Genomic DNA, 25,033 nt, shown 5'->3' on the forward strand with positions numbered 1-25,033 from the left:
TGAAGCTTACGAGTTTGAAGGTAAAGGGTATAAATTTGGACAAATCTTCCTAAAAGAGAATTGTCGAATTAAAAATGAAAGTTGTCCGTCCGTACATATATATCCGTTCTATGAGACTTATGTCACTTGCACTTTATACAATGTTCATACACCTGTAGTCGAATGGCTTGTCTAGTGTTTCATGGCTACATGTCGCACAAATAACTTATGGCGTTGAAACCATTTGCATAATACAGCAATGTAATGAGATAGTGTGAATTGTCAACTAAAAGCATTAGGACCTTATGCTCTGCGTTATTAGGAATGCATACAAAATTAAGATTACTCATCGTATTGGGTTGTATCAAACTGCATTGTTTGTATGCACAGGTTCCTTGCTGTCTAAAATTGTAACAGGCCGTCAGAATTTTTATATTTCTCGCCCAATGTCGATTTTTATGGCTTTAAACTTCATTGCCTTCATATTCTAGGTGACGCAGGGATAGCCACTGAATTTGTAATTAGGTGAGGTAGTTTGATCTGGTCAGTTGATTGATGGATCGACTGTGACTGCGATGATGCGCCTCTTGTGTATTTGGGTAGTGCAATAACGGTTGTCTCCTTTGTCTGTCGATGGATATGGCTCAGCATGAAGATGTCACTGAAAATAATGGCTTCTGAATTCATTAGATCTAATTGGATTCAGAATTGCAATGTTTTTGACAATTTTATTATAAAGTCAAGTCAATTCTTGACATTCAATTGCAAATTGCACACGCATCTCATCTCACGGCTGTACTAATTCAGCCTCCATCCACAAACCCGACATGAGCGATTAATCTTGAGGTGTCATTTGTCTATTGGGGTTACAGAGGACAATAAAATTGCAAACATATAAAATGGAAACTACTCAAAAATCTGTCTGCTAACATAAGTTTATGTCATTTTTATCCTGAAGGCATCACATCATATCTGCCAATTTGGCTGATGAGATACCCAATTTTGCTAACATCTCAACTTCTGCAAAAACTTCACGCATGCCATTCAAGATGTTGAGACTGATGAATGAGGATTCTATGGATTTACATGTTACTAAATAGGAATAACGAGATCTATATTTGGAGATTTTTTGCAACGTTTGGCGTTAGAAGTTGATCTCGAATTACAATTAGTATCGCTTGTTGTAAATATCTTATATTGTCAATTAGAGTAACATGAAACTTCCAATTTAAGTGAGTCCATATGGTTATGGGCTTATTATTTTTTACGCCTGCTCTGGCAGAAATACTACAGTCACATACATGTCATAAATAAATTAGTTGCAAAGATAACATTCCACATTACGGAAGCTCCACACAATTGAGCCAAGTTACACAGGATTTATTTTTACAGAAATAAATAGCTCATATGAGTTCTAGCTGAGAGATGACAATAATTATTGTCGTTAAAAACATTTACATTCATTCATTTTTATTATTGAGACATTATTATGAAACTTATATTGCATTCAATTCCATTTCCAAGTCATTCGTCACTGCTGATCCTTGGCCTTGACCCAACTAGTACATAGTTCGTATCTATTATGTGATGCAAATTTCACTACTTTTTGGCTGGATGAAGTGAAAAATGGAGAAATCTAATCGATAAATTATCCTGCCTTATTGAATTTATTGCTGTAAATTTTCCCAAGCTCATTAATACATAAGACCAAAGCCAAGTAGTCTCCTTTTACGATATACACGCCTCTCAAATTCCTTAAAATGAGTTTTGCTAGTGGTGCCAATTATCATAATTAATCAGTAAAACTTCTAAAAATGCATTGTAGATAAAATCCTTCAAGTGGACCAGATAGATATATGTATGCAAAAGTTTTCATGAAAGCCGTTTGTGGGCGATGAAACACTTTAGTGGGTGTACAAAGCAATAATAATGAGAAGTTCAATACTTATCGTAAAAATTGTTTATTCTGATTGAACCATACACACCACAAATAAGCGACAAGGTCGGGAGTTAATTAAAGGAACCAAAATATCCATAATTATGGCTTGTTGTTTATGTTATCGTAAGCAAATTTTGTTTTTGGTATAAAACTTTATGTTTTGATGATATCTAAAAGGACTAATTTCAGTATATTTAGGACAATCAATTATCTTTAGATGAATCATGCAGGCATAAGCCAAAAATTCTATTCTATTCTCACACTAGAGGAAAACATGCCAAATTTTTCAAACTAATCCAAAGTATTTCGTTGTGTTACAGGTTTACCAGCATTATGTAAGTGGAAATCTATGTACACACAACGGTTGTAATACGTATGTACATCTACGTGACGCGTTACATATGTATGTAATCCGTAATTATGGAATTATGCGAATATCCATTTCAAGAGACCTCAAAGAATACATATTTCCTTTGTACAAAATTGCGAATTAAATCCGTCACTATGCATAAAGATCCAATGCCACACACAGTACAAATACATGTAAGCTTAAGAAACTTGCAAAGATATTATCTTTTAAAAAACTGGATTTTATGTATACGACATGTTTACAATTCGCTTGTTTCAATGGTTGGAATCACCTTGTCAAATATGTGTGTCACATCGATAGATAAATTCTCATAATGCAGACCATTTATTGCGGAATGTCACAACAAATCCAGCATGAATTTAATCTTTGCCTCGCATAAGCTGTACTACATATGTACATATATCTAATACGATTTGATTTGAACGGCGACCAGATCCTGCTGCCTAGATAGTTCTTATTTCTTATTGTTCTCTGATTAAAATCATGCAATTTTGCATTTGATTGGCAGAGATACAAACTTTTCAAAATGCTCGTGTGTTATTTTTTTGATAAATAATAAAGACACGTGTTTCATAGTTGTGATCTTTGAAATCGTAATAACAAAGCAAAATGTCAAGAGTCAAAGTCGAGCGCCATTAAGAATCACTCTTTTATGGTGGACATGCTAAATTTTGATGTCTCAATAATAGGACTTGGCATCTTGAAGCATTATTATAAAATCATGATCTCAAAAATTCTTTGAATTAAATCGTGTCGCATTTTAGGCATGTGATTATTGTTAAACGTTATCACACCTCGTCCATGATGGAAGGTATGTACCTAAATTTGACTGTCACTGAAAAACTGTGAAGATGTACATGCACGTATAAAGCAGATGCATATGAATGATGCCTAACGTCATAAAAGTCACAGTTTATGCATTATAATAATAAGCTTGGTAAAAGATTAATGATTTTGACATTGTCTTTTCTTGACAATTCTTTGACACATGACTGATACAGTCAATTATGTTGTATGGGAAAAACAGTGCTCATCATCTTTAGATACTAAATACTTGCGAATAGAGTGATACAATTTAATGGGGGTGCATTAATGGCCATTAAGCGTAATTGTTTGTACAAACCCATGCATTTTCTGAATATTGCTCAAAATATTAGCTTTATAGTGCTTTCTGTGCACACGAATATGCACATACATAATTGCATTTGGGAGTGGAATAGTGGGATGGTTATACATATGTAATTTTCTGATAATTAATTTCTTCGGGTAGATGAACGACTGAAAGTTTGGATATTGAGGGAAGAAACTCTTTTTGTGGTGATCTTGGGTTTTCATTCACTGTTATTGGTTCGTTGTATTGCTTTGCAATTTCAGAATCTTCTAAACCACGTTTCACATCTACCACAATGCAAACTCTTTCCAAATTCGAGTTATCTGAAATTGAAATGTCACGTTTTTCTTGTTCAATGCAGTTGCTCGTTGTGCTGGGATTGGGTTTGTCGCAGTGAGAAGTTTTCCCAAAGTGGTTGTTCCCCGACCAGGGGAACAACCACTGGGAGAAATTCCAGAGCCCTCTCTGTCAACTATTTGGTTGACCTTAATTTCTTGTGTGCAACAACATGACCGTTTAGATGGATTTGTGTTCCCCCATAAAACAATAAGTGGGCAAATGAGTATGTAAATGTAGAATATGGTTGTGATGAGACCCAACAATGACATGGTATAGCCTTTGAAATTTGTGTTGGATTTTCTCCTAGTAGTTTTGTAAAAGGATATAAATAGTCCGAGTGGAACCCAGAAAACGATAAACGTAATTGAAAATAAGAAAATGAATCGCACTCTCTGAACTTTTTCTTGTAATTTGTGGTTTTGTATGTCCTGTTGAGAGAAGACAATTGTTTAATACTGCGATTAATTATTATGCAGTTTGGAAATTACTTATCGTACGCAAAACTTACTTTAAACAAATAGATGTACTTTAGTTTTGAACGTACTTTGTATAACTCTGCAATTAATTCAAAAAATTAATATAATGACATTATTTAAGATTTTATTTGTTTCCGTATTCCAAAAAAATAATACTCTCAAACTTAGTTTTCCCAAAATTAATGTAAAAAAAAACACAATATGCTACTTGGATTACTCATTCATTCTTTAAAGTGCTTCTTTGGAAATGTGTCTAAAGTACATGTCTTACCAAACATCATGTAAGAACAGACCGCTGCATGGAAAATAAGAAATCGCACACTTTCCATAAAAATATCCCAGGCCACGATTCCAAAAAAGGGAAACTGTTTAACCCAAAAAGTTAATTAAATAATGCAAATAAAATTGAGTAAAATGATTATATACCGTTTTGCAGGACGACGTTTTCTCCTCGTCATCTTCCACATACACGCTGGTAAAGAAACTGGGCAAGGTCAATGTTGTGGCGATTATCCATATGCACGAAATAACTCTGGAGATGAGAACCGTCGATAAGCGAGGCGTCAGGGATTGTACCCTCTCGTAACTTATACCCAGAACGGTCAGAGAAAGCAGGCTGATTACCAAATCTACAAATGAAAATTCATTTCTAAGCGATATTAATTAAACAGAAAATGAACCTAGAGTTTAAATTAAAGTAAATATTAAACTTGTATTTGTAGAAATTACGTTATTAAGTACAAGAGAGCATTTACTCACTTCTCGAGTAAGATAGAATTCCACACAGCCAGGTTCCTTTGAGACGACGGTCCCCAAAGTAAAGAATCCCGACAACAGAAGCAATTATAGAAACAATGGAGAGATTTGCAATTAGGTAATTCACTGGCCTAAAAATGTAAATGTAACACAAGAAGAAAACTTATAAATTAGTTGTGTTAGTGGTCGCAGGGGGACAAAGAAAACACATTTTCGTAATTCTACGGACAGCGTATGTAGATCAGAATTTGTCAAAAATTCTCACCGAACTCTTTTTCTCCGAAATATCACCATGATCGTATAACCGTTGATAAAAATACAAATTAATGAAACTAATGATATAGCCAAGCCAAATTGGGCCTTATTATTCGTTCTACCATCATATAAGTTATCACCATTTGTACCATTTAGTGCCATGAACGATCTACTGTTGCTTAAAGAATAGCTTAATTCGCCATCTAAGCTCTGATTAAAAGTATATTTAAGGTTAATGTAGTAATCTGTGTTAGAAGACAAATGGCTGGAATTAGTAAAGTAGTCAACAAAATCAAGGGGTGGATTCATGACGAGCAAGAAAACTTTCTCCGCAACTTTCTTTCATGGATGCCTGAAGCAGACTACGGAGTCTGGTTTTCACTCTTCACATGTCTTTCACTTTCACTTTCACTTTCACCTCTTCTTGACATTTGGATTGCTTTTTAAACCTCCACTCAGCAACTACTGAATGGCGTATATACAAGCAAGATACACGTATTTGTAGCAAGTCCTCCGGTGACAGTTTATTTCCTTATCACGACTGCTGTAGAAGAAAGGATGATTTCGGATATACTTTACTTTCTCATCGGACATAAATCAACTTGTCAATCTCCTTTGTATTGATTTTATCATGAACAAGGAAACGAGACATGAGAAGTATCGGATTCGAATCAAACAATTAGTTCATATCGTTTATGGATGTTTAAAATGAAATCGCTATAAATCCTGTCCATTTGCAGATGAGCTCCAGCACAGACTCAAGTCATGGATAGAAAAATGCAGAATTCGTTAATTATTAGTCTACCAATTTACGTATATATAATTTATTCAGTACTTATTTGAAAGTAAAGACATCTGGACAAATCACAAAAATTTAAAGCTCGAAACAGAGACCACAGTTCATAGGGAGCAAGAGGAATAAACGGATGCATTTCAGAGTCGAAGAATAGTTGAAGAATAACGTACGAAGAATATGTAGGAACTCCTCTTTCAAGGGATGATTTAGGCTACAGACACACTAAAGATATGCATAGAAGAAATAAGAAGCGTATGAAAATAGTAACTTGTAGCAGTTTAGCTATAAAAATAACACTTAATAATAGCCGCGTTGTGCGTTAACGGCATAAATTCCTTGATTAGCATGCACTGCATGAATTTGGTTTGGAATAGCGGCGAGTGGACGATGGTGGGCAATAACTGGCGCTGCTTGGACGGCGTGAATCTGTTGTGGGTATCCGGCTTGGACGGCATGGATTTGTTGTGGGTGGGCAGCCTGAATTGCGTGAATTTGTTGTGGGTGTGCTGCTTGGATAGCGTGGATTTGTTGTGGGTGGGCAGCTGCGACAGTGTGAATTGGGGCAGCAGCCACAACTGGCTTCACAACATGACCGGGGGCTTGTCGATCAACGACAGCATTGAATCCATTGATGGCATCGGCAGTGTAGGTCACGGTGCGGATGGAACCGTCGGGCTCGACGAGAGAGTATTGTCCCTTGACGACATCTCCATCCCGAGATTCGGAGTGGGAGTGGTGATCTCCAGTGAGAGAGTCATGGACAGCATAGCCGAAGTTATACTGTGGATGAGGGTCGAAGGGTTCAGCTCGGACTGGGACTAGAAATTGAGAAAAATACATTTTACATTGGATGATTTTCCCCAAAATAATAGGAATTTTAGGAAACAGATCTTATGGAACCTTTAGCAACGGTGGCAATGGGTGCCGCATGGACGGGATAAGCCGGAGCTGCGTGGATGGCTTGGAACGCTGGAGCAGCTCGAACTACTTGAGCTGGGGCAGCATATTGGTGGTAGGCTGGAGCGATCTTTAAGTATTTCAAAATATTTTGGTGAGAATGTGCACCGTTGAAAAAATTTGTCCAGAGGGCGCTAGGATTTTTCTGAATACGGAGTGAAAACTTACAGCAGCCGTGGCGTAGGCGGGGGCAGCATATCCAATCGGTCCTCCAGCGTTGGCAACCGCCAACAAAGCAGCGAACGACACAATCTTGAACATTTTCTACTTATTGAGCACAAAAATATTGTATATCTCTTCTCCAAGATGTCAGATAACTGAATGATGTTGATTAGGTCGTAAAATGTCCTTTTATACTAGTTGAGTGATTTAAGCGGAAATTCAGGGCCAATATACAAAGTCTCCTATTACGCACTCTCTCGTCGTCGCCTCATCATGTTTGGCCATAAAAGCAACGGGACTGAGTAATTGTACTACGTGGATGTTGAAAAAAATTGTATCAATTGAGGGAGGTAGCTCGCCATCCCTTCTGTTGCTTGGAACTTATGAGGATTTTCCACTACTTCTTCTTTATTAGCAAACGGTAACATGTTGTACTGTTTTCGCATCGTTTTTTTCGTCATTCATATCCCTCCTGGTCTCCCCTCGCCAGAATAAATAAGGCACGGACCTACGAAAACTAAATAGCAAAAGTCCAAGGTAAGAAATATGTAGGCAGAGAGTTAATTTGTCCCAAAGTTAAATAAGTTATTATCTATGCATATTATATGCGTATGTACATGAGCATGCTATATACATATACATATGCGACGATATGTACATGCATGTGGCGTAATCGATCTAGAATATAATGATCAGTTGGACGAAATTATTATTTAGCAGAGCCCAAATCAAACAGATTGTGTTACAGATTCTAATTATCTTTCTCTCATGTTGCATTGCAATGTAACTCGATCAGCATTGTCTTTTCCTCCTTATTGTCACTTCACCCATGCATTTCTTCTTGTAATAATGATATCGAGTTGGCTAAATGTACATATATGTACGTACACGTTTGAATGTTGGTTAAACGTATGCATGCATCCACTCCCTGTCCATGTTCAAATTTTCTGTCTCGAAGAGTAATGAGAACGTCGCATTGACTAATATTTCTGCTCGACGGGAATTGACAAATACAAATTAAACTTGAGCAGGCTTTGTTAACCCTTGATTAAATTTGCAAAGTGGCGTAGAGGAAATTAGCGAAATGTTCCTGGTATTCATTGTACCCGACATTTTCATTGCGTGCATATTTTAAAAGTCTGCATAGGACGCCTTGAAATGAATACATTCAAGAAGAAAAATATCCAAGTATCTCCGCCCCTGCCGGTGTCACACCTCTGATTGATAAGGAGATAACTAATTGGCGAAGGAGTATTGATTGGTCTCATTTTATTCACGATTACCTCACTTTTCTCACCTGTCCAACAAAAACAGCTCGATCAATCGATCAGATATCACAGCGGCATCGTGGTGATGGTGATCCTTGTGAGGAAAAAACCAACACCCTCTCAGACAGAATACCCAATGAATTTGATCCTTTGATCTGCACTTGATCAATTTCACCCATGAAATTAAAAAAGCTAGACGACGTTGAGATGCAGGAGATATAAGGAGATCGAATTATTTGCTAAGAAAGAACGGTGGCGATTTGAATGGATGCGCACATTAGCAAAACTATCAAATCATTCAAATCTTATATAATTGCACCCGACTGTAACTGGTCAATCAAGATTACAGCATAAATTTACAAGTACATACACATGTTCGACGTTATTGCACCAGCATACTAATTTATCTTAATTTATTATTATTATTTCTGCAGGTGATGAACAATTATGCGTATTAGATAAAAATATTCCCGTTTTCAGCCAGTATTGTTCAGTTCCAAAATTGGATTAATCTCTCATCGCCGAACAAATTTGGAATTCTGCTAGAATTTGTCCATCAAAATAAAATTAATGCTCTGCAATCCTGGCCATATTGGAAGGATTTTATAAGCATAAATCATATGCAGAAGTCGGCAATAGTAATTATAAAATGTACAGAGTTTTGCATGCTTCTGAATGCTTTATAATTAATGAGAGGTCGGAGCGTATTTCTACACACTTAATAGAAACGATGGTGTTTGAGAATGTGTGGAATTTGCAATTAATCAACCAAACTGAACTGGTTTCAATGATCTCGCTCTATCTGGTCAATTAGATGAAGAGATAACAGACCAGCAACGACACCAGCAAGAGAGTCGTCGGTGGGTAGTGGCCAAAAGACAGTAACTATGTGTGACAATGACAAGTGATTATAACTAATTAACCTTATCCAAATCTTATCTTTCAACTTGGGCATCAATGTAACTCTGTCCGTATTGCACAGATTTTACGCAAAGACAATGGGTGAAAATAAATATGTATCTGCATAACACCTTTTGGCATATTTTGCACGATTATTAGTATTATAGCAAATTTGGCTCAATGCTAGGCTGGCGTGGCTTACGACCTTTCATTGTGTTGTACGCTCGTCTAGAATTGTCTTCGGAGTTGAAGTTGACAATTCAAGATCAGTGCTCTCATTAAATTACAAAGATCACTGATGCGATGCGTAATGGAATAAATAAGAGGATCAAAAACACCTTTTATCTCTCTAATAAGGTGTTGAACGTGCAAATTACATCGCCAACTGAAATATATTCACAGGTCGAGACAATCAGAATGAATAAGTATACGGAAATTTTTACCAAGCTCTTTTTCTCCAACCACCCAAATCGAGGAGGAGGATTTTTTCTACAGATAATTCACCATTAAGTCGCCGTCATACGAGTTCAGATTTTAATTAACCTGACCTTCACATTATTGTGGCCTAATGCATAATTGCCACATACTTATTGACCATTTTTTACCGTCTGGACTGATTTCATTGCAAATGTAATCAATGCAAAACACTAAATATTTCAACCTACGTTTCTCTTTCCTAATATTTTTGATATATTCACATCAAATTTGCATTTTTTACAATGATAAATCACTCAGCAAATTAGAAACAAGTTACATAAAGGCAACAAGCAGAGTCGGTCTGGTTGTTTGTTCAAAAATTCACACATAAATCATACATTTCACTTCAACCTGACACAAGAAGCATTAATAGTTATCAAAATTTTAGGCCGTCGCCATCTTTATGATTAATTGCTCAAAAAAGATATGCAACAAGTGGTAACTTGGATTGATCGATTGATGACGATAATGGAATTTACTGGTAACTCCAGCAGTTCCGTAGTCTTTTTTTTCATTGAAAAGGGATTACGATTAATTTGATTTTTCTTCTATACTTGTTAAAAATTATATCAGTCACCTTACGCACAGGAGCCAATAATTCCTGCCTGAACAAACAAGCCAAGGCATTTTACCAATAAATGAATGAATTTTAATTAATGATTGGCCTGCTCCACTTCATTTTAATTAGTTCAGTTGCTTCTGACATTTGGAAAAAATAAAATCCAATAAACGTCTCATTAACTGATACACACACATTTCTTCCACAATAAATAAAGCAGATTCATGCCCCGGGCTGATGAGTAGCAAGTACAGGAAAGATCGGTCGTCGGAAGAGATTGACAGGTCAGTGCTACGCTGACGGCGGACGACTGTTCTGCTTGCTTCATAAGTCCAAGATATCCAACGCAATGGGGGTGTTTTTAGTCATTAAAATTCAAGTTCAGACCACATTTATTACGTGTGCATGGAAAATGAGTTCAACATAGTTCCGTTCGAAACCATTAACTTTGCTTGCATCAAGTCGACAGTTGATCGATCCGCGTTTTATGCAGGAAGAATAAATGTCGAGGATGATGATGAAGCACGTAATAAGTGGGCTTGCTATTTATTTCATCCGATTGACTGGTTAATTGTATGGATGCTAATTAATAACTATTGTAACATTTTATACAAATGTTAATCAATTTATTGAAATCTATACTAAATTGGTAATTGCTGATGTGGAATGATTATCAAATCAGTTTCTTAGGCAGTGGTGCTTGTACATATTTTGTGTGAATGAGATGATTGTTATTCGTAGCAATGTCAGTGGTATTGACAGGTCTGTATAGGTTCCTAATAGATAAATGGTGCGTACTTGGTCAATGACCACATATTTTATAGAAATGGAATTGTAATCCAATTCTTCATAAGCCAATTAAAATAATTAAAGTAAAAAGTTTAATTTACTTTTGATTGATTTGATAACTAACTGACCTTGCTTCAGTTATTTCTTACACATATTTAGAAGCAAAAATCTTTTCCTTCTCCTTACAGAAAATGAGTCCGAATGCGTCTCATCTATAAAAAAATCGGAAGTTGGGAAATATGAGACTGTGTTTGTTTTTTGTCATTTTACTTCCTTTCGTGAAACGGTGTTAAACGATTTATTATTCAAATGAAAATGTTTATCTCTGCGTAAACATGTTATAAAATTAGAGTTGATATACAATTATTTGGGAAAATTGTCAAAATAAAATCTCACTTTGTCCCACTACTCTCATTCGTTATTGTATTTAACGTTTGTCAGTTTTCTAATAAATGTATGTATAACGAGCTGATATTCATAGAATGCATTCATTTGCTATCAATAGAATCCAATTGCATCCAATGCCTAAATAAATACTTGTGTATGGTTGAATAAAATCATAACTCACAAATTCATTAACTTCCAAGGTTATCGTTGCAATCCACCCTTCAGTTTTATAAAATACTGAACAATTTAATTCGCTAATCGTCGTCATTTAATCATAGATCCGTTCGAGATGATCACGTATTCTTGTCAATTTTTACTAGAGCAAGAAATCCGTACATGTCCATTATCATTTGGTAATTCGACCCCTCCCCTGAAATAAAATTGGTCAATTACAGAATATCTCGTTAGTAAGACAAATGTAGATAAATGTATTTATTTAAAAAATAATTAATGGTATAAGAAACAACCGTTGTAAACAAAAATAGTGATGTTGAATAAATCTGTATCTTTGCATGGCATCAATTGCACGAATACATAGTTTTATGGTATCTACATAAGTTTTGTTTTAGTGTGATTGATTGGTATTACAATTAAAATGGTAGTCAAAAGGTGCCGAACATTTTTAAATATTGTGGAGAAACCTGTTAGTCATAGCTGTTGGCGAATTTGATTTTTTAGTATTTTACATGCGAGATTACAACTCATATGCTCGTTATGACATGACAGCTTTATTGCTGGCTACTTGGTTGAGGGTATTTTAACAGAATCGAATTTCGGTAGCATGTCTTCTCTCAAGAGACATTTGAGAAGAATTGCATGCATTCTGTAGGCAAATAAAAATAATTCTACCCAACAACTAAATTAATTCAACTTTACAACTGCATTACATGCAACTGCACTGCAAGTAAATAATTCTCTGCAAACTTTAATATTTGTTTAACTCTCATATTTTATAAATTGGTCAGTACCTTAAATTCTTGATCTTAATTTTGCATACGTGCATCCCAGGTTATTATATAATTTAAATTGAGCATTAAACATGGAACAAGAAAGATGGAAATATGGCAGACGCGAATCATCGAACTTTAAGTCAAATTCGCCACAAAATTCAACATGCATTCAATACATTATTTGTTAGTAATGTGATTTATGCAATGTAGGGCAGTAAGTTGGGGCAATTTTAGTAAATTTGTTTGACGATGATGATCCCTAACATAATCAAGATTTTTAATGACATTTTCACACTTTACATACATACGTACAAGGGGGAGCATCACGTTAAGTTGTGTCTTCAAACAAACAAATACATAATGAACCAAAAGCACATGTACATATGCATGTATATGTACTTAAGTGTCCTCATTTCAACTTTCACATGCCGATGAACTCAAGAAGAGTGTATAGTGGAAGACAATTTTTAAGTTGATGGTTGTTCTTGTGTAACGTAATGATCATGTTTTTGAATGCTGGGAATGGGTTGCTACAAATATGCCAAACTTAATTACTCTGTTTATACAGATCACTGTCAATGTTAAATTTATTGCACTTGCACGGCTGTCAATTGGATCAATTCCGCCGTAATGAATAGCACATGTGCTGGGGGACATAAAAATTAAGGGCAATAAGAAGTATGTACAACTAACGTTTTACGACGTATGGCTAATGAGGAAAATATAGAAAAATGCTATTTTGTAATACTTCACAACACACAATTTATATATGCATTCTTTGAATTAGAATAACGAGTGGGACATTGGACATAAATTAATGGACATAATTAGTTAATGAGTTAATTTATTGCAGCTATAATATTAATTGTGGAAAATACAATTAATTATACAAAATCCGGGATCCCCGTCTGGCATCTGATTTCACCAGCTATATATAAATGAAAAAAGTTAATATGGATATCACACTAACCATCTCCTATTTCCAGCTAAAGTTAGATTTGTTTTTGTTTACGAAACCATGAACAAAGTCATTCTTGCCGTTGTAGTCGCAGTTTGCGCTATCACCGTTCTGGAAATTGTCACCGCTGTAAGTGGCGGAGCTACATATATTGTATGGAGTACAAATTTTGATTAATTGGTGTTTTGCATATGTATGTCATAGCGGTCACATGAAAGGGACCACCGTCGTCAGCGTGGCAACTGCTCCACGAAGGGGGACAATTTCTTGGTCAACGTGAAATGCGGGGCTTCCTGTTGGAAGGCCAGCAATGGCACCCAGTTCGGTGGATGTAAGGATGGAAACTGCACTTGCTACGATAGAGGAACCTCAAACAGCAGCACCAATACGACCACCGGTCGCCGCTCCCTTGACCTCTACCAACTCCCAATCTTCGAAACTGAGGCTGTAGCCCAAAGGAAGGACAAGAATCCTCTCTTCGGTTAAAATGCATAAATTTAAACTGGAAATTTACAATGAGTGGGAAATAAATATTATCTGTGCATCTGATATGTTGTCTTACATGTGCTATAACACATAATTTATATCATGAGACATTCATTCATAGCGTACAATAAATTAGTATACTCAATAAAACATGTAATACATATCTGCACACATGCATACAACTTTTAGAATGTTCAAACTTTACATAAAAAGAGAATGATTTTATACCTAAAAATGGTAGGATCCCAAAGCCAACATAATATGAGAACAAACAAACGGACAGATTCAATCATAATTAAGACGTTGCAATATTATAAAGCAAAACGAGCAGCTTTTTGGGGTTATAAAGTGGTGAGACGCTCGCACTTCAGACCTTGACCAATTGATGATTATGATATTGACGATACCTACATGTTATATTAAACGTGATCATATTGCATGATATGGATGAGATGGGGAAATGTGAGAAGGGCTCGAGTTTATGTAAATATGGCCCTTGATGGCATATGTAGTTAAATATGATCTTTCATATATGTATTGTTACTGTTATGAATGATTTCACACCCGGATAGATTTTTTTCGAACACTATGACGCTCATTGGATTATGTTCTTAAATAAGCATTTTTTTATTCGGTAAAGTCTGCCAATAAAACGCGCAAACTACGCAAATTAAGATTTACGATTACAAAACATCTTTTCCATACACCACAAAATTGTCATATGCCCATACAAACGAACTTATTTAACTATATCTCTTCCATCTACGCAATTCAATTGTCAGGTTTACTAGTGCAGGAGATGATTTATGTTTCCAGTGAAAATAGTAATGTACATCTGCGGACCATACAGAGTGAAAAAGTATTTAAATGTGAATACAACAGTACTTAAGTATCTCAACGATTGAAAGCCATCCTGAATTTGATTGTATACTTTCAATCAATTTCTAGTCAGGATGATGAGGAACCTAATAATTGCCGTTGCCTTTGCCTTGTTGGCAATTGTAATTATCGAAATCAATGCAGTCAGTTCTCTTAAAAAATTCTCACAATTACAGCAATACAGATTTAAATCTAATTAAAATGTGTCAACATTTCAGATGTCGGCTGAGGCGAATAACGTGGAAGGCTTACGTTTTGGGGGAAATAGGAGGAACTTGAGCGACAATGCGACTTGTGACCAACCCAACAACCGGACAAATCTTGGGACAAGGTTCAGGAACAGCACGTGCAATTTTAGCTGTTTCTTAAAGTACATTTTCCAAGGGATTCAAGCCCAGGGGTGTTTAGCGGGTGGAAATTGTACCTGTTATAAAAATAATGGCACTTCAACATAAACAGATGAAATAAAGCGAATAAATAAATAAATATGAGTGTATCCTCCAAGCTCTATTATCTGTAAATTGTGTCCCATGATGAAAACCGAAACATGTCCTCACGTCTTCGAGGTACTCCGAAAAGATGCTCACAAAAACTTGCTCCTTATTTGTAAGATGAATCTCATCCTCAGCCCAAGTTTTATGGCAACAACAATTATTCGTACGTATCATTCACTTGTGGACCACGAGTTGTGGTCATGTATTTAAAAAACCTACAGTGCAGACTCCATATAGCCCGAGTCAGGAACATAGTCCCTGACTCAATAAGTCAGAACCCGCTTCTAATTTTTTTTCCGAATTGACCGACATAATATCACCAACTTCCGTGTTGTGGATGGTTAAAAGTTTGTTAATAGTTTCTACCATTTGGTACCAAATTTTTGAATTAGTTGTCAAAAATCATGTGCCTTGACCACCATGACCAGTGGGCTTCTTTAACATCCTGAAGTTCTAAGCTGTATGCATGTGCTATCCAGCAGTGGTTTTCACTTTTGCAGCCTCCATATCAAATTTCAGCTCGATATAACGATTTGGAAAAATCAGTATGGGTCAACCCATAGGGTCACTCTGGTTGCACTTTGCTCACTTTTAACTTCATATTCTTTAATTAGAAGGCATTAAGTATCATTGTGCCGGATTTCATCTTTTTAAAGCAATTTCTAAAAATCGGTATGGATCACCCCATAGGGTCTCTCCAGATAAAAATTTTACCAATATCATATCATATTCTTTCATTAAAGCCCATAAGCAACCTCTCCACCAAATTTCAGTTCGATATGATGATTTTTAAAAATCAGTATGGGTCACCCCATAGGGTCACTCAAGATGAAAATTTTTCCCACTTGAAGTCATTTTTATCTAGTAGAAGCCATTAGCAACCTCTGTACCAAATTTCAACTCTCTACAACAATTTTGAAATTTTGGTGCATACTACCCCACCCACTCCTATGACCCCCACCGGTCAACCACTGGACCAATTTCGCCCATCTTCGAACTCGTTTCCTAACTTTGTCAAATATGCATATGGTAAAAATTTCAAGTCAATCGGTTCAGCCGTTTTGGCTCTATCGTGCCGGACAGACAGACAGACAGACGGACGGACGGACATGATGGTTCCATAAGCCCTGACTCGGGCTAAAAATCGCAATTTGTTCACTTCTCATTTTACGACGGCCCAGACTAAACAGCTTCCACAATCTACAATCATAAAGTGAGAAATACGAGACGATATATGAGACACTTTTTCTCAACAGCGAAGAAGGACGAGAAATTTGAGACGAGAAATGAGACGACGACGGGGTATGTACAAAACGTCGGAGGAAGGAACCATTGAATTCACATTGAATTGCATCACCAAATCAGTCAAGTCAGAAACTCAGAAATCCAACCACGTTGTTTTCTGTTTGTAAGTTAGTTCTTTAGCTGTTTGTAATTTCTGACCGAAATTCAACTAAAATTACCCAGCATAAAGATAAAGGAGAGTAGAACAGGTTGGTAATTAACGTTTGTTGATGCTCATTTAACTGTTTTGTCTAATTCAGTCAGTAATGTTCGAGACTCGAACTTCGAGTTTGTGTTTCACAACGAAAAGATAATTTTTGTAATCTTAAATTATTCTAGGACAATAGTGCAATAGAGATCAAAGTGTGTGGGGACGAAAAAGAAGGAGTTTTGCCACCACAGTAATTCATTTCAAATGCTTTTCAGTTGCACTACTCGAGCAATAAATTCAATACTTCAACCTCTCTCGTCGCATAAATTCGCACTATTTGTAAGTTTGTACTAATTTACTTTAGTAGGTGTAGTGTTGTGAATTATACAAAGTTAACTATTTTTGTCTATTTTTCCTAATAGAAGCAATCTTATCATCACGGGATTAAGATCGCATTTCCTTATAACGCGATAATGGAGATTCGAAAGACACCTTTTCTCATTGGTGTCGCAGGAGGCACGGCTAGTGGCAAGTCGACAGTGTGTCAGGTAAAGATCAAAATTATAATTGAGTTAATTCATCATCCAACAGATTAAATTATGGAATCATTTATTTGTTTTCAAATTTCTACAGATTGAGAAATTAGACCAGTAAAGTTATGAAAATATTGTCAAATTATTTATTTTTAGAAAATTATGGAAGCCCTTGGACAAGCGGGTAACAAATTCATTTATTAATATAATAGTTTAACATGACATAGTTTAACAAGTGCTCTTAAATCCAATTAATAATAAGTTTCTCGTAAACCTTCTTCTGAACACCTTCCTTTTTCATCTTATCGGTATCTAAAACCTGTCGCTTCTTCTCCCCAGCCCCTACAGTCTTAAATATCGGAACCATAAAATCCACTTCTTTCGGAACAGTTTTTAGCTTATCTTTCTTTACAACAATCTCTTTACCCGTCATCATAACAATAAAATCTTTAAAAATATCCTCATCCCAGCCATGATCGAAATGGGTGAACTTGTCAGCTAAATTGTAAACATCGTGACCACCGACTGTCTTCATTCCCAACATATTAGCGACGAGAACTCCCTTGTGGCCTAACGTCTCCACCTCCAGCGTCTTTTTCAAACTCTCTTCTGCTGTGAACGTGGTGGGGTCGGCTTGAAACACATTGTGCCTGTTCTCGGGGTCAACCCCCGCCATGGTGGATTTTTCGCGTTGGTGATAATTGGCTCCTTTAATAACAAACCGACAGTTCTCTGAATGATTTTCCCCGTATCGATAACCACCCTCTTTATTATCCCCCACATACACGTAAGGGAGCTTGCGGTTGAAATTTGTGGGAAGATGATGTGATTTGCAAAATTAAGGGAGTTGTTGGCATCCGTAATTTCGAAACCCATGTTGTTTAACGCCAAAGTTTTGTTCACGTCATCCAAGTTTGCAGACTTTGTGTAGATGTCACAATTTATGAACTTGATCTGCTCTGCTGGTTTTGTAGCGACAGAGTTGTGAAATGACACCATGAGAGACATTAGAATCTGGGGGGGGGAACAAAATGTTATATTTATTTAATAATTGAATTGAGGAATTTTTCAGAAATATCACATACCCCTAAACTTTGAAACTTCCTCGTGCTTTCCTCGGAGAGATATTCCCAACGTTTCTCTATTACAAACCACGCAGTAGGAAATTTTGCGAGGTATTGGCCGATTGCCCGATCGTCGTAATGCGCTCCTCGTAGACATAAATTAAATCCGAGATCAGTGAACTTTCCCTTCCTCAATTCCGGCTGAACGAGGGCCATGTTCACCTTGTCCAAATTGGCCACGTCCCTCATCATCCAAATCTCCCTTTTCACTGTGCTGTGCCTGTAGCAATATCCGTCCAACTATAAATATTATAATTTTATAATTAGAGATGATTTCAACAAAATAATGACAAAATAATGACCTACATGACTCTTCTCAGGACAATTTTCCACCCTGCATTTGGTTCCGACAGAGGTCTTCCACCCAAATTTCTCTCCCTCCTTCTTGACTTTATAAAACAATCTCTCCCCAACATACTTCACTCCCACTGGTTGATTGTCGTGAAGAAACGTTACACCGGGTGGAGACGCCGCTTTCCATGGGTCACTCTTCTCAAACTTTTTGAAATGTTTATTCCACAATTCCATGAGATCCTTGTACTCGGCAGTTGACTCGACAGTCTCAAAGGTGAACTCAATCAAGGGATATTTCTCCTGGAGGTGGTTAAAAATTTGTTTTCGTACTGTGAAGAGGGTAGATTGGGTGTGTCGGCTCGGTGTGGGCAAAATAGCGGATGAGGAGGGGGTGGGTGGACCTACAAGTTAAATTATTTATATATATTAATTTGAGGAATTGCATAATCAGAAGAGGATGAGGAAAACAACCATTACCCTCGCTATACAAATTCTCAAACTCTTCCTGCGAGTTGAGAAATCCAACCTCATCGTCATCACTCAAAATGACCCTGCTTCTCCAATCAACTGAAATTTCCCGTTGTGGTGGGGTGACCTTGACGGAAGGTTTTGCTTTCTTCACGGGGGGTTGTTCTGCTGGCGAGGGAGGAGGAGAGTCAACGGTGCTGCTGGTACAGGCAGTAGTAGTTGAGGTCGAGGGGGTGGCGCTTAGCCGAATCACGAATTGATCCATAATTAAAACTGACTATGAAACTAACTAAGTTTATATTTTTATGTGGAGAGAAAAAATCAGAAACTCCAACAACAATTTGTATGAAGTGGGAAAACAGTGAAAGTGGGGTAGCTTGACATTAATAATGATTTGTTTTTATATCGGCTCCAGATGTGTTGGATAGTCAGCGAAAAGTAGTTTGTATCGCCCAAGACTCTTTCTACAAAGAACTTTCACCAGAAGAAGCAAATAAGGCTGCCAAAGGTTGGTTATATATACCTAATACATAGATATGCGTAAACATAATTATTATACGAACATGAATAGGTAAGTAAAAGGCCCAAAAATTTTAATTATAGTATTAAAATTTGCACTGCAGGACAATACAACTTTGATCATCCCAACGCCCTGGACTTTGATCTAATGTTGCAAACACTGGAATCTGTGTTGGAAGGGAAAGTGACTGAAGTTCCAATCTACGACTACATTCACAATGCTAGAAAGGAAGGACAATCAATGAAAGTTTATCCTGCGGATGTCGTTCTCTTTGAAGGAATATTGGCTTTTTACTTTTCTCAAGTACGGAATCTCTTCCACATGAAGTTGTTTGTAGACACTGACCCCGACACTCGCCTTGCACGAAGAGTGACCCGAGACGTTGAAGAACGCGGCAGAGATTTAGACACGGTGCTTACTCAATACATGAAATTTGTAAAGCCTGCTTTTGAAGAATTTTGCCTTCCTACAAAAAAATTTGCCGATGTGATTATTCCTCGCGGAGCAGACAACATGGTTGCAATTTCCCTCATCGTAAGATAACAACAGTATAATAAATGTATAAATAAACTTATTAAATACATAAAGATTTACATGTTTACACTCAGGTACAACACATTGCGGAATTGCTAGCCGTCAAGAAACGAGAAGGCCTTCAGTCACCAACCAATTTTGAAGTCGAGTCTTCCAACGGAACGCCAATTTCTCTTGTCACTGATATTAAAGGACCACCTTCAAAACGCCGAGTGGGCAACGAATATTCCCGACCACACTAATTCAACTATTATCATTGCATCGTTGTGCTTACTGCTTACTATGCTGGAAAGTTTCTGAACTGAATACCAAGGAACTGAACTAGTGACTATTTAATAATTAATAATATGTGAATAAATAGTCTTTTTTACTAGTTGCTAGTCTTGGTTTTGGCTTTACAAATTGAAATTCCAATGCAACGTTATCCTAGTAATAATTGATTGATAACCATACTAATTAGACCTTATGTTACTGTAAATTCAAAATGTATGAGTTGATTGCACGAAAAATTGATTGAAAAGGCCTTAAATTTCTAGTTTCTAATTTATAGCTTTAAATGCCCATGTTACATTTTTAGTTTTTTGACATTATTTTTTGTAACAACAATAAATACTTGTTTTCCCGATAGCTGCGTACTCATTGACTATAATTCATGAATTATTTGGCATTTTCATGCGATTAGAGCCTCAGCGTGGGTCTAATTCCTGGCGAGGGAGGAAACTTCAAATCCCTCTTCCCACTCACGTTGGTCTGCAGTGCGTTGCTCAAAAGACCGACGAGAGCTATATGTACTTGCACTTTACGTAGCACGCAGTGTGGTGGCCCTCAAAAATTTAATCAATTCTTCAATCACTTCCCGTCTATTTTACAAATACCAATAAAACAACAAAACACTCGTTATCACTCAACACCTGATTACAAAATGATAATCCTCTCCGAAAAGTAACGGCCTTTTAACATAACGTTGTTATCTCATTATTCTTAAAAGAAAGACTCGAGATTCGAGATAAAAGGTGGCCAAATACTATAGTGTGTAGTTATATTTTGTTGACTAACTTCACATAATAACTTATAGCATCTTGTTGACTGTATCTAAGTTATCTATATCAACAGCCTCCTGGTGTCTCAAGACACAAGAGTCTTTTAAAGAAAAGTTGTTTGTATAGTGCTACGTTTCTCTAAAAAGAAATACTTTTGTAATAAGTGTAATAGTTATTTTGAGAAATATGGAATTTAAAAAGTCGAGATTAGATTTGGAAGGTGGTGGTGGAACAATGCCACAGGAAACGAATTCTTCCACCCCTTCCCCAGCTCAAAGTCCATTCAAGGGTAGTGGGGGTGGTGGTGGTGGGCCGTACCGAGGGCGATATACCCGTTCCTCGCTAGGAGGAGGAGGTTTGGCGACCGCAAATACGTCCAGTGGGGGAAGCAGCAGCAGATTTTCGCCTTACGCCACCAGTCGCGACCGACCAGCGAGAAGAAGTATTCCGGTAATCACGGCCCAAAGGGAAGATGTGCGGCCAGTGGGGGGAATTGGAGGAGGTTTTAACTCATCGTTCTTTGGAAGTACGTCCTCCACAGCGCAGAAGATTATGGATACGCTGGCGTCAATGTCTACCCCTGTTTTGAATGCTGGAAGAGTTCGGGTTGACTCTATTAGTAATTACTCATCTCCTTACACCTTATTTTTATTATTCTTTACAGTTTAATTATTAAAATATGAATCCTTATACCAAGTTAATTAATTATTATACTGTATTTGCAGAAACTGTGAGACCTATTGGTATGATTGGCTCGTCGTCCCCATTCAATTCTTCTGGAACGTTCTTGTCGGCTACGAATAAATTCAGTGGACCTCCGAAAACGTTGAGTCCGCTACTTATTCCCCTGACTGCATCCGGAGTACGCCCCGATTCTGATAAGTCAATGTGGTCGTCAAAATGTTTGAGCATTCCACCAAAAATGGTTGACTGTGGTACTTCCACAGATGAACTTTTTCCATCAGATGAAAAGACTAAGCTAAGCATGGGCATGAGTCCCAATAATAATGTTTCTTCGCAAAGGAGTTCTACTATTCTTACAACAACAACACATGTAAAAAATCATGGAGGATCGCTTAAACTGTCAGATTTGCTAGCAAAGTCAAGACCGGTGAATGGGGAGTACAAGTTCGATAAGCCATTATCTTTGGGAGATATAGACAAGTATTTAGGGAGTGATAAATATAAGAAAGATCTAGATAAGAGTAATAGCTCAACTTCTGATGGGACTGATGATGATGATGATGACGACGCCAATGAAAATGAAGACTCGAATATGAGTAACCATAAAATTCCAAATGGTGACATCAAATCATCCAGGACCTCTACTTCTACTGAATCGAAAATGAAACCTGAAACTAAACCATTTGCTCAATGGAGTACACCAAGTAACCAGTAAGTCCCAAATCAAACTAACATGAATTTATTTATTTATTAAATGATTTTGTACTTAAATACTTCTTATTAATAGATGGGAATGTCAAGTTTGCATGGTGTTCAACAATCCTAGTGTTTCCAAATGTGCTTGTTGTGAAACACCGAATCCAAAGGCAAAGGCTGATATCGTAGATAAAAAAGTTGACAACAAGTAAATCACACAATTCGTCATTTAAATAATTCCTTTAGTTTGTATATGTATATGAACTGTGTTATAATACTTGTATTGTCCTTATTAGATGGTCATGCCCAACATGCATGGTGTCAAATGAAGCTTCTGCTGCAACATGTGTATGTTGTACCGAAAAGAATCCAAATTTTGTAGGGGATTCAAAATCGAAAGATTTCTCTTCATCGTCACAGCCACCTGTATCGACGTCAACATTCAAATTTGGGTTTGGATCATCAACCACAAGTGCCGCTACGCCAGTAACTGGTTTTACCTTTGGAGCAACTTCACCAGCCAAAACGGTAGAGAATGACAAGAGTGCTTCAGGTGGGTTTACATTTGGCTTTAATAAGACTGCAACATCAACAACGACAAGCAAGTCGAATGCGACAGAGATGCTGAACAGCAACAAAATTGATAACAGTGTTGGTAAAAATAATGCATTTACTTTTGGGACTCCTCCTACCTCTCTGTCTAATTCGTCGTCTTCGTCTGGATCAAATTTCAAGTTTGGAGTTACTGCCAGCGACGAAGAAAATTTACTTAGCAAACCTAAACCAATCGAATTGTGGCAATGCCTTGTTTGCCCTGCTCAAAATGGCATTAAAATCTTTACCTGTGTCACTTGTGGAAGCCCTCGACCTAGAGAGTTTGATATTGGCTACGTGAAACCTGACAATAAGATATCACCAGACACTAAATTTCAACCAGTATTTGGAAAGAAATCGACTCAGCAAGATGTTACGTCATCATCGCCCCCACAAACCGGCACATTTACATCAACAATATCACCAGCCGTTACTTCCAGTTCAACAACGTTTGGTAATACTTCATTTGGATCTTTTGGTGCAGGTGCCACTGGAAATCCCTTTGGTGGTGGAAGTGGCAACACGGCAAGTTTTCAAATCCCATCAGTTGCTTCTTCAGGCTCAGGAGGATTTGGTAACACGACAACAACAACTACAAGTTCAGCCACCACCAGCTTCTCAACTTCAACCGGAAATAACTCTTCAGCTTTTGGTGGGGGTGTAAACCAAACACAAGTCGACGGAGGAAACAATACTTCTTTAACATCTGCTGCTGGCAGCGGTGTGCCAAGCTTTCAATTTGGTTCGCCAAAGCGAAAACACGATGAATCTGAACCTGAAGGTCCCGCAGATAGTGCAAAAAAATCTCTTCCGTCATTTCAGTTTGGATCCTCGTCAACAAATGCTCCAACTCTTAAACTAAAGGAACCTGCAGTTGCATCAATTCCAATTTCTGCTTCCTCTCCAACTCCTCAGCCAGCAGCAAATCCTGCCGGATTTTTGGAAGCTTTAAAAAATGCAAGTGCTGCAGTGAAAGCATCCAACGAAAAACAACCCAGCACAATGCTGACACAACCCGGAGGAGGAGGAGGAAGTCTTACCACAAAACCTTTCCAATTCGGAACTAACAATAGCAGCAATCCTACTACAACATCAGCCAACACTTCAACGTTTGGAGCTTCTACTACAGGAAACTCATTCAATTTCGGAATTAGTGGTGGTAGTAGTAGCAATGCGCCCAATACTTTCGGATCGCTGTACGTAATGAATTGTTTTTAATTTTTACTAGACCAATCAATATGCACTTATTAATTTTTGCATTATTCCTACTTTCTCCTCTATTTTAACTTGTATATAGGCCAACTCAACAGTCAACAGGGTTTACTCCAAATCCTCCAATAAATAATCAATTCAATTTAACCCCGAATTTCAACTTTGGTGCCACTGCGCCCTCGTCAACAAACACCTTCACCTTTGGAGCTGCATCAAATCCTCCATCTTCAAACAGCTTTTCTTTTGGGGGAGCACCCGCAGGTTCTAACGCTCCAAATGAGGGGCCACCGCCATTATTCCAATTCCAATCTAATCCTAGGTAATGCCTAGTTTGAATATTATCTGAAAACATCACGTAATAATTTATTGTAAACTGTCAATTAATATGTCTTGCTTTTGTTTCAGCACTGGAGGAGATATAACTGGAAGAAGAATAATTAAAAAAGCTACGCGAAGATTTCGATAAATCACTAAAACATTGTTTTGCCTTAATTTATTGAATGTTATAAACTACTCAAACTCTAGAGATAAATCTAAACTATTATACGTCAAACGTGTATAAATGAAAATGCATATAAGATATAAAATGAAATATTTATTCATTGGACTATA

General features: G+C 37.1%; 6 protein-coding genes and 1 long non-coding RNA gene across 9 annotated transcripts; 4 read left to right on the forward strand and 3 right to left on the reverse strand.

The window, feature by feature from the left end:
- Positions 1 to 1,951: 1,951 nt before the first annotated feature.
- Positions 1,952 to 5,104, reverse strand: LOC118435005. Its single transcript, XM_035849966.1, has 5 exons — positions 4,974 to 5,104; positions 4,641 to 4,843; positions 4,486 to 4,579; positions 4,247 to 4,293; positions 1,952 to 4,166 (listed from the first exon to the last, which is right to left on the reverse strand). The coding sequence occupies exons 3-5, from the start codon at positions 4,541 to 4,543 to the stop codon at positions 3,687 to 3,689; spliced, it is 585 nt and encodes a 194-aa protein (XP_035705859.1). The 5' UTR covers positions 4,544 to 4,579; positions 4,641 to 4,843; positions 4,974 to 5,104; the 3' UTR covers positions 1,952 to 3,686.
- Positions 5,105 to 6,018: 914 nt separating this feature from the next.
- On the reverse strand, positions 6,019 to 7,308 carry LOC110845883 (cuticle protein 21). Its single transcript, XM_022092423.2, has 3 exons — positions 7,147 to 7,308; positions 6,922 to 7,048; positions 6,019 to 6,839 (listed from the first exon to the last, which is right to left on the reverse strand). The coding sequence occupies exons 1-3, from the start codon at positions 7,237 to 7,239 to the stop codon at positions 6,319 to 6,321; spliced, it is 741 nt and encodes a 246-aa protein (XP_021948115.1). The 5' UTR covers positions 7,240 to 7,308; the 3' UTR covers positions 6,019 to 6,318.
- Positions 7,309 to 13,402: 6,094 nt separating this feature from the next.
- LOC110847538 lies at positions 13,403 to 13,977 on the forward strand. The gene is made up of 2 exons (XM_022094493.2): positions 13,403 to 13,557; positions 13,633 to 13,977. Exons 1-2 carry the CDS (start codon positions 13,489 to 13,491, stop codon positions 13,912 to 13,914), a joined length of 351 nt encoding a protein of 116 aa, XP_021950185.1. The 5' UTR covers positions 13,403 to 13,488; the 3' UTR covers positions 13,915 to 13,977.
- A 799-nt stretch (positions 13,978 to 14,776) lies between these two features.
- LOC110847689 lies at positions 14,777 to 15,297 on the forward strand. The gene is made up of 2 exons (XR_002547675.2): positions 14,777 to 14,936; positions 15,012 to 15,297. It is a non-coding gene; the product is annotated as an uncharacterized LOC110847689 (long non-coding RNA).
- A 1,261-nt stretch (positions 15,298 to 16,558) lies between these two features.
- Positions 16,559 to 20,822, forward strand: LOC110846296 (uridine-cytidine kinase). Of its 3 annotated transcripts, none has more exons than XM_035848909.1 (7): positions 16,559 to 16,695; positions 16,998 to 17,061; positions 17,145 to 17,270; positions 17,412 to 17,439; positions 19,557 to 19,649; positions 19,765 to 20,195; positions 20,270 to 20,822. In XM_035848909.1, exons 1-7 carry the CDS (start codon positions 16,574 to 16,576, stop codon positions 20,435 to 20,437), a joined length of 1,032 nt encoding a protein of 343 aa, XP_035704802.1. In that variant the 5' UTR covers positions 16,559 to 16,573; the 3' UTR covers positions 20,438 to 20,822. The 3 variants fall into 3 exon arrangements, with proteins under 3 accessions (XP_035704802.1, XP_021948684.1, XP_021948686.1); XM_022092992.2 differs by having other exon boundaries at positions 16,621 to 16,780; positions 16,911 to 17,061; XM_022092994.2 differs by having other exon boundaries at positions 16,627 to 16,780.
- LOC110846295 lies at positions 17,416 to 19,557 on the reverse strand. Its single transcript, XM_022092991.2, has 4 exons — positions 19,151 to 19,557; positions 18,686 to 19,074; positions 18,341 to 18,619; positions 17,416 to 18,269 (listed from the first exon to the last, which is right to left on the reverse strand). The coding sequence occupies exons 1-4, from the start codon at positions 19,404 to 19,406 to the stop codon at positions 17,853 to 17,855; spliced, it is 1,341 nt and encodes a 446-aa protein (XP_021948683.1). The 5' UTR covers positions 19,407 to 19,557; the 3' UTR covers positions 17,416 to 17,852.
- Positions 20,823 to 20,962: 140 nt separating the features above from the next.
- Positions 20,963 to 25,033, forward strand: LOC110845889 (nuclear pore complex protein DDB_G0274915). Its single transcript, XM_022092433.2, has 6 exons — positions 20,963 to 21,854; positions 21,961 to 22,630; positions 22,707 to 22,823; positions 22,912 to 24,405; positions 24,507 to 24,740; positions 24,827 to 25,033. The coding sequence occupies exons 1-6, from the start codon at positions 21,422 to 21,424 to the stop codon at positions 24,885 to 24,887; spliced, it is 3,009 nt and encodes a 1,002-aa protein (XP_021948125.1). The 5' UTR covers positions 20,963 to 21,421; the 3' UTR covers positions 24,888 to 25,033.

Source organism: Folsomia candida, unplaced genomic scaffold (assembly GCF_002217175.1).
Source record: "Folsomia candida strain VU population unplaced genomic scaffold, ASM221717v1 Fcan01_Sc003, whole genome shotgun sequence".
NCBI classification, from domain to species: Eukaryota; Metazoa; Arthropoda; class Collembola; order Entomobryomorpha; family Isotomidae; genus Folsomia; species Folsomia candida.

Excerpts from the sequence above, each read along its gene's own strand:
- LOC110845889 (XM_022092433.2), top strand. The coding sequence starts at position 21,422 with ATGGAATTTAAAAAGTCGAGATTAGATTTGGAAGGTGGTGGTGGAACA. Across the intron at positions 22,631-22,706 it reads TGGAGTACACCAAGTAACCA|ATGGGAATGTCAAGTTTGCA; the intron begins GTAAGTCCCAAA and ends TCTTATTAATAG. Across the intron at positions 24,741-24,826 it reads CAATTCCAATCTAATCCTAG|CACTGGAGGAGATATAACTG; the intron begins GTAATGCCTAGT and ends CTTTTGTTTCAG.
- LOC110845883 (XM_022092423.2), bottom strand. The coding sequence starts at position 7,239 with ATGTTCAAGATTGTGTCGTTCGCTGCTTTGTTGGCGGTTGCCAACGCT. Across the intron at positions 7,049-7,146 it reads CCGCCTACGCCACGGCTGCT|ATCGCTCCAGCCTACCACCA; the intron begins GTAAGTTTTCAC and ends AAATACTTAAAG. Across the intron at positions 6,840-6,921 it reads CATTGCCACCGTTGCTAAAG|TCCCAGTCCGAGCTGAACCC; the intron begins GTTCCATAAGAT and ends CTCAATTTCTAG.
- LOC110846295 (XM_022092991.2), bottom strand. The coding sequence starts at position 19,406 with ATGGATCAATTCGTGATTCGGCTAAGCGCCACCCCCTCGACCTCAACT. Across the intron at positions 18,620-18,685 it reads ATTGTCCTGAGAAGAGTCAT|TTGGACGGATATTGCTACAG; the intron begins GTAGGTCATTAT and ends TAATATTTATAG. Across the intron at positions 18,270-18,340 it reads GGAAGTTTCAAAGTTTAGGG|ATTCTAATGTCTCTCATGGT; the intron begins GTATGTGATATT and ends TCCCCCCCCCAG.
- LOC110847538 (XM_022094493.2), top strand. The coding sequence starts at position 13,489 with ATGAACAAAGTCATTCTTGCCGTTGTAGTCGCAGTTTGCGCTATCACC. Across the intron at positions 13,558-13,632 it reads TTCTGGAAATTGTCACCGCT|CGGTCACATGAAAGGGACCA; the intron begins GTAAGTGGCGGA and ends TGTATGTCATAG.
- LOC118435005 (XM_035849966.1), bottom strand. The coding sequence starts at position 4,543 with ATGGAAAGTGTGCGATTTCTTATTTTCCATGCAGCGGTCTGTTCTTAC. Across the intron at positions 4,294-4,485 it reads CTGTTCTTACATGATGTTTG|AGTTATACAAAGTACGTTCA; the intron begins GTAAGACATGTA and ends AATTAATTGCAG. Across the intron at positions 4,167-4,246 it reads AGTACATCTATTTGTTTAAA|GACATACAAAACCACAAATT; the intron begins GTAAGTTTTGCG and ends TTCTCTCAACAG.
- LOC110846296 (XM_035848909.1), top strand. The coding sequence starts at position 16,574 with ATGAGACGACGACGGGGTATGTACAAAACGTCGGAGGAAGGAACCATT. Across the intron at positions 17,062-17,144 it reads CGCATAAATTCGCACTATTT|AAGCAATCTTATCATCACGG; the intron begins GTAAGTTTGTAC and ends TTTTCCTAATAG. Across the intron at positions 19,650-19,764 it reads AGCAAATAAGGCTGCCAAAG|GACAATACAACTTTGATCAT; the intron begins GTTGGTTATATA and ends TTTGCACTGCAG.